Source organism: Delphinapterus leucas, chromosome 6 (genome assembly GCF_059928025.1).
Source record: "Delphinapterus leucas isolate spDelLeu-1000000601 "Yukka" chromosome 6, BTC_Dleu_Yukka2, whole genome shotgun sequence".
In the NCBI taxonomy this organism is placed as follows: Eukaryota; Metazoa; Chordata; class Mammalia; order Artiodactyla; family Monodontidae; genus Delphinapterus; species Delphinapterus leucas.
This window is the reverse complement of record NC_143134.1, coordinates 93189498-93204189: the sequence shown is the minus strand read 5'-3', so window position 1 is coordinate 93204189 and position 14692 is coordinate 93189498. Positions and strand designations below refer to the sequence as shown.

Here is a 14692-nt window from a genome sequence, read left to right as displayed (position 1 = left end):
GATGAGAAAAGAAGCAGAAAAAGTAGATGAAGGCTTCTTTTGCCAAGTATCAGAGGATATCTCAGTGATCAGAATGAACAGAACTTTTCGTAAGGAAGATGATGGTTTTGTGGGGGATTAATTAGGTGGGATAATAATCAGTATTGTAGATGATAAAAAGTGTAAGTATTCAATTCAAATAAATTTATTTTATTAAACTCAACAAAAGAGAAATATCAAAGACTCTAAAAGTAAAGCTACATAATATTAATAGATGGCCCAATGATTATAAGCCATAAATTTAGGATTACTCATGTAATGAAGATAAATAATAATACCTACCTTATAGTGTAGCTAATGTAAGGCAACTTACTGTGCCTACCATGTGTAAAAAATATAAAAACCCAAAACAAACACAAAGGGTCTCAGGAATGCTGTGAATCTCCTAATGATTACAAACAATTAACTGACAGCACCAATGTTGACTGCCCGGGAATGATAACTTGCTTATAAGTAACTCATTTCCAAGTATCAACCTTGCATTCAAGGGTTCTTAACATAATATCTCAATCCTCAGAATAACTCTATGAGAAAGATTTTAATGTTACCTTTACAACTCTCTAAAGATCAATCATGGGGTGGTGAACCTTAAGGTCTACTGCAGAGTGCTGTGTGAGGATGGTGCATTTATATCTGACCCAGGATGGAATCAACCAGGGCATGTTCCATAGAACATTACTAAGTTGGGATCTGAACAAAAAAACAAAGTTTGAAAGGTGAACAAATGGAGTGGATGTTGCTAATAGATGTAGGAAAGCCAAAGTATTCAACTCTATTTTTTTTTTTACATCTTCCTTCTTCATTGAGGAAAATCATCATAAAATAGAACTGTCCGCAACAAACATGACTAAGAGGAAAATGAAAACCAAGAAAGAGTAAGAACAAACTTAGAACACACTATGTTTCAAGCACAACATTAGAAGATTAATATATTTAGCAGCATAGTGATCTCAAGAAAGTAATTTAACCACTCCAAGTCTGCTTCCCCACCTAAAAAAGGAAGACAAAAATAAGGGTTACCTATAGGGGTGTTCTGAGGATTAAATGATATGATATATATAAAAACCTTACAGAGCACTCAACAAATAAACACAACAGCTACTATCTTTACTATTATTATTATTTGCTCACTTGTCAAGTAAGTTGTAGAAGAGATTAGTGTCTTGGATGAAGATTGAATAGATGATCTTATGTCTTAAAATAATAAAATTCTAAGAAAAATAAGGAATAAAATAGGTCAGACTTTCTATGCTTGCTACACAATGTTAAACCTAAATTAGGTTACATTATTAAAGGCTATTATTCCAAACAGTTGGAGAGGAGTTCACCACCTGTGCTGAGGCTTTCCTATCCTATAACACAGGAGAAAGCAAACTGAATCAGGAGTCTATCAGAAAAAAATTATGAGGGGGAAAATGTGATTGTAAGATTGAAATAAACATTGTCAGACTAAAAAGAGAAATGGGAAAGGTTTTTGCTGTAACCACAAGTTAAGAAAACAAATAAATGAAACCAAATCAATACATAACAAATCAATAAGACTGCTTATATCTGATTTTGTACCACACAGTTCAGGCTTCATGCTGCCTGAACAGTCCTGAACACTCATTTTCACACCTAATTATATGTTGCCCCATCATATCCTAGCTTATTTCCTTAACTGGACTGTAAACTTCTTGCAGATTAGAAAGCTAATTTTTTACATAATTTTCAATGTTAACAATATAAGAGACAGCAAACACCAACACTTATGAAACGCTAACATATATTTATATCCTGTAATAATTTCCCTTCTCATTAAACCTGGCAGACTGAACACGTTCATCTCTGTTCTTTTCCCAAACTCAACTAAAATGACAGTAAAGAACTTTAAAAGGTATAAATTCACAATAATAATGAGAATACAACAGAAGGTATCAATGGACAAGAAATTTTAACAAAATTTTGGAAGCTGGAAAGACTATGGACGTGTTGCAGCTGAACTTAGCAGATCAGAGAAAGCTGAAACCTAGGGCTGCAGAAGGGGTGGATGGTGGGGGAGAAAGGCAGTGAGAAGCAAACCAATGAATGCATAGCACTACTCCAGAAAGATTCAGTAACCAGAGGTACCAGCTACCAGGTAACCAGGAGGATGTGTATGGTGGGGCTAAAAACAGAAGGATTAGTTGAAAGTTTATGTAAGGAATAGGTAGTCTATCAGATGCCCTCTCCATAGGCCCAAGCAACTGGACTGCCTCTATCATCACAGAAGACAACACTCCAGGAGAGTATCTGGTGGTTCCCCATCAAAATAGATCCTGCTCTGTTCACCTCTCCAGGTAATAAGGCCCCTACTACTGCCCTGCTACCCATTCTCCCTCTCTCTCTCTCTCTCTCTCTCTCTCTCTCTCTCTCACACACACACACACACACACACACACCCCTTCCAATTAGCACTCTTAAATATCGACAGCTAGCCAAGGAAAGCCTAAAATACTGTAGACTGACACAAAGAAAGGAAGGAAGGAAGGAGAGGAAGAAAGGGAGGAAGGAGGGAGGAAGAAAAGGAGAGAGAGAAGAATACATTTAAGAAAAGAAAAGGGAAAAAGAGAAAAGAAGGAAGGAGGAAAGAAGGGGAAAGAAGGAAGGAAGAGAGGAAGAGAGGGAGGGAGGGAGGAAGGAAGGAAGGGGGAAGGAAGGAAGGGGGGAAAAAGGAAGGGGGGAGGAAGGAAGGAAACACAGAAAAGGAAGAAGAAAACTTTAAAAAATATAATAATAATACCACCATAGAGAGACTATATGATACTGCATCCATAAAACAAGAACAGGAGGATTTTCTTTAAAAGAAAAAAGAGAGAGAATTGAGAGAAAAAAGAACATATTCAGAAAAAATAGGATTCTGGTTCTTTCATCTTAGTTGGAATGTGGATGTGATAGCTAGAGCTGGAGCTGCTGTTTTACATGTAAGACAGAAACAAGTTGAGAATTGGAAAGAAAGATAAAAACAGCCTGAGTCTTTAATGACTGTTGAGCTGCCACTGGAGCCCCAGACCACCTCCAAAACTATGAGAGATTAAAAATAAAAGCAAAACCAAAAAACCTCCATCTCATATAATAAGCTATTTTTAGGTTTTCTGCCACTTGCATTTTAACCATATACTAACTAATACAGTACATGTTACACAGTAAGTTTTCCCCCAAACCCCTATAAAATGAAACACAGAAAATTATGTTCCAAGCTTATGATATTGTTCCTATTAACTATGCTTAAGTCTATTTTATATTAGCCAAGAAAGCTGAATGCTAACACTTCAAATTTCAGGATTACATTCTAATCAAGTCTATCATGTGTAATAAAACGTAATGCTGAAGGACCTATGGAATATAGTCCCAGGTGTCCACAGCACACTACTCTCATTGTTTTCAGATGTTGCAGAATCACTCCACTAAGGCTTACTTTCAATTTCCCTTCAGTCTGACTTTCTTCTTTTAAATTCATATTGGATGACTGATGGCTAACATAATAAATATTTTATCTTTCTACACCCTTCCCCCAGGAAAAACATGCCTTTTTGAAAATGAGGCACTGTTAGACACCTGGAGTCTAAACTTAGTTCTTAACTCTTTTGTCCACAGTGAACACTGTGGCTTTTAAATGTTTTTACATTGCCATAAACTATCTATTAAAATATGCTATTCAATCTTACATAGATAAAAAAATTACTTTCATAACTAAACTAGAAAACCTAGAGACAGAATGATCAAGATTATGGAATAAAACATAGCTCAGTATGAGTTTAACTGCTTAGCTTCAAACTGCATCACCTATATTGTAAATTATAATTATTCTGATATTGTCTAAAAATTTCTTAGTAAGTAAAAATTACAGAAAACGGTAAAGGAAAAATGTTCCAGCAGAAAAAGATCTATATAACTCTGGAATAATTTTCTTCTGAATTCTGACGCAGCTAATTAAATCAGTAATAGACCTGTTTCTATCCCCACAACTTTCTCCCAGGGTTCTGGCCTTTCCATTGATGACTGGGTGGTACATGTGGCTAGGATCTGAAGGTAATGACAGCAAGCACATTCGTATAGAATAAATACAAGGAAAGGGAAATTTGCCAAAGGGAAAATGCCAAAGGGAAAATAGGACAATAAAAGAAAGAGTCTTAATAGACCACAGTCCACCTATTTATTCCTTTCAGAATCAATTCACTCGCCAAATTCTTACCATCTTTGTAACTGAGCACTTCAACATAAGCTCAGGACTTTGACACACACGTTATCAAACACAGATATGATCAATCAGAAGTAAGCAACTCCATTTCTATATTGTTACAGTGCCCTCCTTATTAATCAAAGCATGGAACACTTTGTTTCTGCTCATGACAAGAATAACCAGTTTAGCGGACAACTCCTCCATCCTTAAAAGTCATCACACTTATTGCTTATGGATAAAGAAGATAGACGTTAAGAGATGACTAAATATTAATCTTTAATTCTATTCATATTTGCATTGAAATTTTCATCTTATTTTTCTTGGCACTTATTTTCTATACTTTAACAAAAGACTTAAGTACTAGGAAGACAGCTGGTATCTATGAGAGAAAAAGTTGACACTCTCCCTACTTGTATAAGGTATGTAGTTGAGGGTGATAAATATTATTTATACTGAAAGGCTTAATGACCACTTCCACCCTCCCCCCGCCCCCCCAAAAAAATTAATGGAGGGCCACACAGCTTAAAATTTATACTGGGGGAGGTTCTTCTGAAGGATCAAATACCACTGACCTGTCCCACAGCAAATAAGACAAGGTAACCTGCCAAATCAATGCTCAGTATTCAGTAAACTTGACGTCCCCATAAATGCCACAACCACTCCATCAGATCCTAGCCAGACCAGGTTCTATGAAACCACCACAGTCCCTGAGACTGGTTCTTCCTTCTACCTATCTCTTAAACTGACCTCTAGCTGATACTTCTCAACTTTGGGCTTTCCTCAAAGGGAAGCAAGCAGTGAAGTTGGGAAATTCCCTCATATCAAATGGTGATTTTACCTCTTAAATCTACATGCACCTGAAAAGGACAGGAACACACACTCACAGTTCAGAAAACTTGCCATGGGGTGGATGAAATTAAGGGAAGCCCTTTAGCCAAAGTCCACCACCTTCACATTATAGTCAACTATCAAACAGTTTGTATTTTAATTATTAACTGCTCAATTCATCACTGTGTATAACTAAAAAGGCATTGATTCTATTCTTATATCCCTTCCTAAAAAAGGAATAATGTGAGAGGGGTATTTGTAGAACAGAAAAACCAGATGAAAAAATGAATAATGTTGTTAAATCAACAGGAGCTAGATGTTTTAGCAAAGACTCTTATCTAATATTCTCAATGTAGGTGAAATGCACAACATATAAATCAGAATATGTAACTGTTTCTTGTGGTAAAAAAAGAAAAAAATGGAAAAAAAGAAAGAAAGAAAAAAACTCACCTTCTCAATATTTATCTGGTGCTTTCTTAACCTCTCCAGGTCTGTTGGGATTACTATCTTAGTAAATTTCTGAATAGCTGGTTCAAGACGGCGTAATTTCACTTTTTCTTCATCTTCAGACATCCTAAAAAAATGTTGTATCTCTTCTACTTGCAACATCTACCTTCTCCACTCATGTAGAAAAACCTAAAAGGGAAATATTTATTTAAGAATTTTAAAAATCAATTTCCATTATTTTTAAAAGCCAACAATTAGGTAATTTTATAATATATTCTAAACACATACTCAACTTAATGCTGAACTTCAGTGACTGGTTTTTTAACAAAACTTTTATTTTAAAATCTTTTTCTCTCTACAAAGGTAATGTATATTCACTTTAGAATGATTAGAAAATAGGAAAAAGAGAATAAAATAAAATCAACAATCATCTCCTCACCTATAGTTAACTACTCTTTCCATTTTCCCCCTCCCACCCCCGTACTTCCATTTTGATGTATGTCTTTCCAGGGCTTTTTAATATAAGGATATATATATGTATGCATATAATTAACTAACTTTTTTCAAAAAACCAGAAGTATACTGTTCAAGTCTTTATCTCCCAATGTATCCTGGACAGTGAATAATGTTTTCTAAAAAAGTGTCAAATGGCAAAATTGGAAGAAAAAATTTCATTCTTAATATTTCTGCTGTAAAAACTCCATTTCTAATATAACATATGTAATTATATACTTCAAATATATTATAAAATGCAACTTTTCTCATTGATGTCCTTTAAATTGCATCTTCCCTTTCTTACAAAGTGATTAGCATTGTCTACAATCAGTACACATAACCAGTGACAGAGCTGGAATAAGAACCCAGTATTCCTGAGAGTTCAATCAAATGCTCTTTCTAATTCACCAGTAGTTTTTTTTTTGAGCAGTGCTCCAGAGAGTCCAGGGTTATGTCTTTGGGGTCAGGGTAGGTGATGGTAACGGTTATCAAGTGGACAGGCTCCAGGACCCCACACCTGCTTCAGTTGGAGAAAATTTACTTATATCTATTTCATAAATTTGAACTTATTCGATTTTCTGTAAATAAAGGGCTCCACTGCTTAAGCAAGCTTGAAAACCACTGTTGTACATCATGTTTTCATGCCATCTAATTAGCCATAACCTCTCCCATATTAAAAATAAGTTGACTATGTTAATTCCATTGGGTTATGGTATCTTAGACTTGGGTCCATAGAGATAGAGGGTTGGGACTTGAGAGTTCCTGAATGTTTGTTTACAAAAAATTATGAATATATTTTTGAATTATTTCAGAAGACAGAGTCCTTTGCTTTCAAGAAATTATCAAAAAGCTCTATCACTCCAGAATCATTAAGAACTATTATTCTAAATAATGTTGTTTCTCTCTTTCACAGTTGAAAATCTTGAAGTGTTGGTTATACAGATTATCTCATCTACCAGTAACTTGGTCTTTACAGTTAATCTAAGCTTGAAAGCAAAAAAGGAAAATCTCCAGACACCAAAAATAAAGAGTCTAACAGCTACAGTAGTTAGTGGGAATTAGAGATGATGGGGAAGTTCACCGCCAAAAGATTGGTCCACAGACCCAACAAAATGGGAAAATTTACAGCTAAGGGACTAGAAATAATAAAGTAACCTAAAAATAAAATTAAAATAGGTACATTTCAAAATAAAGATATAAAGAAAGAAACAGAATCTTAAAAAAAATTAGATAATATTATGAAACAGTAACAGGTCAATCTGAAAATAAACCAAGTAAAAATTCTACAAATAAAAACCTCCAAAGATGGGTTAAACAGTAAATTTTGTAGCTGAAAAGACAATTATTGATTGGAAGCTATCAGTATGAACACAGAGGAATAAGGACACATAAAAAGAAGATAAGCAACATTAAGGATAAAATGACAAGCTCAATAACAAGTAGGAGTCCCATAAGGAAAGAATAAATAAAATGGCAAAAAGGCACTATTCAAAGAGAATATGCTGAGAATTAAGATGTAAAGCCTCAAACTGAAAATGCACATAAACACTAAGTAGCATAAATAAAAAACAAATTTACCTAAACACATGAAGGGAAATTTCAGAACATTAGGGACAAAGAAAAAATATCTTAAAAAGCAAACCGGAGATAAAAGACAGATAAACTAAAACAACAAAAGCAGTAAACTTTTCATCAAAGCAACATATCAAAAGATAGGAATATCTTCAAAGTGCTGAGTTGGTATATACCCAGGTTAATTATTATTCAGAAGTGAAGGTAAAATAATCATTTTCAGACATACAAAGACTGAGTTTATTACCAAGTCCTTCATTAAAAGAACTACTAAAAGGCATGCTTTAACAATAAAGAAAATAAACCCAAAAGAAAGGAATGGCAAGGAGCAAAAAAATATAATAAAGTATACTGTTACTGGGTGAATAAAGGAAGCAATGAAGAACAAATAAAAGATTTATTGTGAATAACCTGATCAAATATAATAAAAATGTTTCCATGTAAATTATTATTTTTCTATAATGTATTTTTATAGCAGCATGGTATCACATTGTACAGATGTTCGATAATTTAATCATCTAATGTTGGCCACTCAGGATGTTTCCAATTTTCCACTATTATAAACTAAACCACAGTGTAATTACTCTTCTTTCACACAAATCCATACTACCATCTATGATTATTTATTTAAAGTAAATACCTGGAAATAGAATTAATAGGTACATACATTTTTTAAGGCTTCTGATTCTAAATGTCCCAAAAAAGGCTGTGCCTATTTACATTCCCACTAGCAACATATCAAAATGTCCACTTATCTGGATTAAAGACTTAAATGTGAGACCTGAAGCCATAAAACTCCTAGAAGAAAACACAGGCAGTATACTCTTTGACACTGGTCTTAACAATATGTTTTTGGATCTGTCTCCTCAGGCAAGGGCAACAAAAGCAAACAAAGAAATAGGACTACATCAAAATAAAAAGCTTTCTCAGTGAAGGAACCCATCAACAAAACAAAAAGGTAACCTATTAAATGAGAAAAGATATTTGGAAATGATATATCTGATAAGGCATTAATATTCAAAATATACAAAGAATTCACACAACTCAATATCAAAAAAATAAACAATCCAATCAAAAACTGGGTAGAGGATCTGAACATTTTTCCAGGAAAGACAGACAGATGGGAAACAGACACATGAAAAGATGATCAACATCTCTAATAATCAGGAAAATGCAAATCAAAACCACAATGAGCTATCACCTCACACCTGTCAGAATGGCTATCATCAAAAAGACAAGAAATTTCAAGTGTTGGTTGCTGGCAAGGATGTGGAGAAAAGGGAACCCACGTGCATGTGGTGGGAATGTAAACTGGTGCAACCACTATGAAAAACAGTACGGAGGTTCCTCAAAAAATTAAAAACAGAACTATCATATGATCCACCAATTCCAATTCTGGTATTTATCTGAAGAAAATGAAAACACTAACTGAAAAGATATATACACCCCTATGTTCATAGAGCATTATTCACATTAGCAAGATATGGAAGCAACCTTTAAGTGCTCAAAGATAGATGAATGGCTAAAGAAGATGTGATACATATACATACATACATACATAAACACACACACACACACACACACATACACACACACACAATGGACTATTACTCAGCCATGAAAAAGAATGAAATCTTGCCATTTGCAACAACATGGATGGACCTAGAGGGTATTATGCTAAGTGAAATAAGCCAAAGAAAGACAAATGCCGTATGATTTCATGTACACGTGGAATTTAAAAAACAAAACAGAACAGAAACAGATCCACAGATACAGAGAATAATCTGGTATTATGCTAAGTGAAATAAGCCAAAGAAAGACAAATGCCGTATGATTTCATGTACACGTGGAATTTAAAAAACAAAACAGAACAGAAACAGATCCACAGATACAGAGAATAATCTGGTGGTCACCAGAACGGAGGCGGCATGGTGAGTGAAATGCGTGAAGGGGTGTAAGGGGTGCACATTTCCAGTTATAAAATAAACAACTCACAGAGATGTAAGGTACAGCATACGGAATATAGTTGATAATATTGTAATGACTTTGTAGGATGATAGATGGTTACTAGATATCATGGTGATAAATTCATAATGTATAAAAATGTCAAATCATTATGTTGTATAGTGGAGATAAATACAGTATTGTATGTCAACTATACTTCAATTTAAAAAACTTTAAAATGTCCATTTATCCATACTCCAACCAATACCTGATATTATCATTCTTCTTAAGACATTCAACTGGTGACAAAAATGGTATCTCATTATTGTTTTATTTTGCATTCTTTATATTACTAATGAGATTGACTTATTCTCTATTTGCATTTCTTCTTTCATCAATTGCCTGCTCGTGCTACAGGGACTGTCTTTCTCTTATTATATTAACATATAATAGTCTCATAAATTATCAATATTTCCCTAACACTAATGTTCCCAGTTTGTCACATTGCCTCTTGTGTTTTCTTCCACTATGCAGATTATATAAGAAGCTATCTTTATATCTATTACTATTCCTATCAAAATGTTTTTTAACATACCTGGTATTCAACAAATGCTAATGGAACTAAAACATTTCTTCACATGTCTCTTCTACACTATTTCCAATCCTATCACTCTAGTCAAACAGCACAATATGCATAGCACATTACAAGTGTCTTATTTGGCCTGTGTTTAGACTCTTTCCCCTCTCCAATTTTTCCCCATAGATTACCACCAAAGAATATATCTAAAACACCAAAGGCAACATGCTCCTCCTCTGAATAAAAACTTCTAAGGTTCCCTATTATCTGAACAAGAAAATAAAATGTTCATAAGTAATCCACCCAACCTACTGAAATATCATCACCCAATCTCTGCTTTTGGCTTGCAAGATGCTCCCTCTGTCTAGATGCTCTTTTATATCCCATCTGCCTCTCAACTTTATGTATCATTTGAGATACAACTCAAATGATTCTGCCTTCTCTTCCACTAATCAGTTTATGGTGTACTTGACAAACCCCAATTATTGACTATTTGGCTTGTTTTCACTGCTCCCCTATGCTATGATGATAGCTCTCTTTTTTGAATTCAAAAAGTAATATTTCCAGGTCAGAGTGCATGACTCTGCCCCTCAGCTTTTTGTGCTCAAGGAATAACCTGCTGCCTCACAAGGGCCATCTCTAGGGGAAGACATTCTGACCTAAGACCCTCCCAAGACTTTCCCAACTCTTGGTCTACTTCTAGAGAGTATTTTTTTTTCTCTCCACCATTTCCATTTCTATAAAATCATAATAAATTACCCATATAAAACTAAGAAGGGAACACAGCATTCGAATAGTTGCATTAAAGTATGATGTTACTGAAACAAAGTCATCCAACAGTGCCTCTGATCATAAAATAGCTCAAATAACGTTTATAAGCTATTAAGGGAAGGTCGTAATTCAATATAGAAATTGTGGTTTAAAAGTGTGATTAAATAATCAGTTGAAAATGTATTTCAGCATTTCTTGATTTTTAAGACAGAAAACTGGGAATTATTTCTGATATAATTCAAACATAGGATTAAAAAATACATTTACATTAACATCACAGGTATTTAAAATATGTCTATGAAAAAACAAGAGAAAACACACAAAAATGCCTAATTTCTCAAACTTCTGTAAAGTTGTTGTATTACTTTTAACTTTATTTTTCTAGTGTAATGGAACATTTGGGGCGACAGAATTGTTTGTATCATGAGAATGGTGGTGGATAAACAATTATATGCATTTATCAAAATTCACAGAACTGTACACCACAAAAGGTGCATTTTTGTATATTAAAAAACAAAAACAACGAGATGTGGGGGAACCCAAAATGAAATACAAACTATAAAAAATAAAATTAACTGTATTACAAATGAACAACATAACCACAATGAAAGAAGTAGGGGAAGAAAATAACTAATCTAGGTAACTTTGGAAAACAGATGCTGGATACTCGATACTAGTGTCTAGATATGGGATCCTAGATACTAAACTGGATACTATAAGGCTAAAGACAAAAAGAATTACACACAACTATACTGTACTCTAGTTAGTAAATTTATTTCTCATAGGACTATGGGTTAGAAATCCTGAAATTACTTTATGTGTATACTAGGACTGAACAAATAAGGAAATATTTTGTAGAACACAAAAGCCAGATTTCTCACTGTTGAAGAAAGAAGTTACAAGTAAGAGGCAAGACTAGAATGAACCCTGTGGTACTGTATTAGAAACAGAAGTATCAGGATAAACTTTAGTTTAGAAAATATATATATATATATATATATATATACACAGACATATATCTAAAATACATGTGTGTGTATATATATATATATATACAGATAAACACAAAAATAAATATAAATCTTTGCAGATGCATGAATATACACATATGTGTGCCTGTATCTCCATGAAATATATGGATTTACAGTTGACCCTTGAACAATATGGATTTGAACTGAGAGGGTCCACTTACAGTGAATTTTTTTCAATAAATACTACATGATCCACAGTGAGTTGAATCCGTGGATATGCAACCGCAGATACAAAGGGCCAACTATGGGACCTAAGTGGCTTCGGGTTTTGCTATCCACTGCAGGTCCTAGAACCATTCTCTGTGGATACCAAGGGACAACTGTATACACAGCTAGAAATATATACATACACTCACACACACACACACACACACGCTTCTAAGGTGTCTTCTGCCAGGCACTGGAAGTAATGATAACCCAGCAGCAATGAGCACACCTAGCGCCCAGATCCTTGGTGTTTAAATACTACTCTCCAAACAAAGAAAGCAGGGGTCTTTGGAGAAATGGTGGATTCCAGGGCAGGGAAAATGCAAGAGAAGCTTGGAGCATCCAAAAAGCAAGGAAGTTCTCAAAAAAGGATGAGAGCCTATAAAAAGGGCACAGGAAGCAACCTGAAAAAACTTGAAATGGACGAAGCTGGAACAATTTGAGACATAAAACAAATAACGAAAGTGTAGGAAAATAACCAATAGAAAAATAAATGAGTCCATACAGATACAAAAAATTAACAATAAATAAATAAATGGGATGAAGATGCAGCTCTTCCTTACAGAAAAACTCCAATTAGTAAATTACGAAGGAATGAGGGAAACAGAAAACCACCATTAGAACATTACAGTAATAATTACTGAAGGCAAGATCATCAATGGATGCTAAAATCAACAAATTAAAGTTTGAGGAGAAACAGGAATATTTGCATTGTTTAAAAGTAGTTCTCCCCCAAGATACTGATTAATTACAAAGGGAAAAATAGTTACTTTACATTAGAGAATCCCAGCCAACACCACCTTAACCAAGTGATCAAGAGCAATATCAAATGCAGTGTGTCATATAATGTACCCCTCATATGAACTACTGAGAAGGGCATATACACTTCTGTGGTATCAACAAAAGTACACAACCTTACTCTAATCTTGAGAAAACATCAGACAAAACCCAATTGAAGGACACTCTACAAAACAACTAACCAGGACTCTTCCAAAGTGTAACGGTCATGAAAGACAGGAAAAGACTTAGAAGTTGTCACAGACTGGAGAAGATTAAGGAGCCATACCAACTAAATGCAACGTGGGATCTTAGATTGAATCGTGGAACAGAAAAAGGACTTTAGTATAAAAAACGATGAAATCTGAAGAAAGTTGGTGATTTAGTTAACAGCGTTGTGCTGAAGTTAATTTCTTACTTTTGATAATTGCATTATAGTTATGTAAGATGTTAACATTAAAGGAAATTGTAGAGAACTCTGTATTACTTTTGTAACTTTTCTGTAATTGTAAAATATTTCAAAATAAAAAGTCTCTTAAAATAATGTGTAAACTGATGTTTCCCATAAGACAGGACAAATATTTTGAGGTCAAAGAATTGCAATCATATTCACTGCACTAACACTTGGGGTGGGCGGGGCGGGTGCCAGGTGCTTTACAAACTACCTTTAGTGCTTACAACTATTACCAGCTGAGTACCATACTACTCACGTTTCCAATAAGGAAAAAGTACTGGGAGGTTAACCAAATTACTTAAGGTTATTTATAAGTGAACAGCCCCATTTCTCATGAAAAGTCCAATACCGCTGGCAACGCCCCCTTCCAAAAATGTTATGAACACCTTTCCACATTTCCCCACACCTGGGGCACCGAATTCCCTCAGGCACGTCGCCCCGTGTTTCTCACTGGGGCAAGGGGTACTGAATTTGGAAAGAAAAGTCAAGGCCCTCGGACCTACCTACCGTACGGTCTGCTCTCTGAGCCTCCGATTCCGAATTGTAAAAAAAGGGGAGACAGACGTGGGGCCTTCTGCGAACCACCCTCCCTGGTATGGCTGACAGGAGGCTCCCCCCTCGCGCCCCAGGACCTCCCCTAAACACCCTCGAGCCTCGCGTCATCCCTCGCAGCGTCACCCACCGCGCACCTGGGCCACATAAACCAAACGCCACCTCCCCCAACCCCCGCCCCCGAACGGGTGCGCTGGACCCTCTCCAGACCGAGACGCCGGCGACCCTGATGACCTAAGACCCACGGTGCGTCACACGCAGGGCAGACGAAGTAAACTTTTCCACCCTGAGACCCCGGGAGGCCGTCAAGCTCGCCCGGTCGGCCGCCTCCCTATATCCGCTTCGAAAGCACCTCCAAAACCGAAACCACCACTTCTTCAAGCCGAGAAGAACTCCCACAGCGTTCGCACTTACAACCTGATGCCCTGCTTCCTGCGGGGCGCCCCTCCCGCGCGCGGGGCTGGCACCCGGCCCACGACGCCAGCCAGGGCCTTACGCCCCCGTGGGGGCCTATCGCGATCCCCTTACCTCCCGCCGGGACGTTCGAGGCCGGTGGGTACGCACGGCGCAGGCGCAGGCGCGGGCGCGACGGGACGGGGCGTCGCGATAGGCGGGCTGGGCTGCGCCACGCCCCCTCCCGCCCAGTTCCGGCCTCGAGGGGTGTGGCTGGCGCCTCTGTGTGTGCAGACGCGGTCGCCGCTCTGGACCGTCTTACTAAGTGGTATTGATTTATGTTGTGGGGTTGTAACAAGGGAGCTAAGAGGAAGGAGACGCACAAATGCCCTTTAAGTCTGTCA

The 14692-nt window shown here is 36.3% G+C and overlaps 1 protein-coding gene across 5 annotated transcripts in view; it reads right to left on the bottom strand.

The window, feature by feature from the left end:
• The window catches only part of STX17 (syntaxin 17), a 95959-nt gene extending 81478 nt beyond the window's left edge, over positions 1-14481 (bottom strand). For 3 of the 5 annotated variants that reach the window (XM_089913465.1, XM_022600226.3, XM_022600228.3), the window contains exons 1-2: positions 14424-14481; positions 5519-5704 (exon numbers count right to left, since the gene is read on the bottom strand). Coding sequence is in view for 4 of the 5 variants with exons in the window: in XM_022600226.3 (XP_022455934.1) it covers positions 5519-5677 (159 nt within the window). In the remaining variant the exon portion in view is untranslated. The other 2 variants (XM_022600227.3, XM_089913463.1) reach the window with 2 other exon arrangements.
• Positions 14482-14692: the final 211 nt, after the last annotated feature.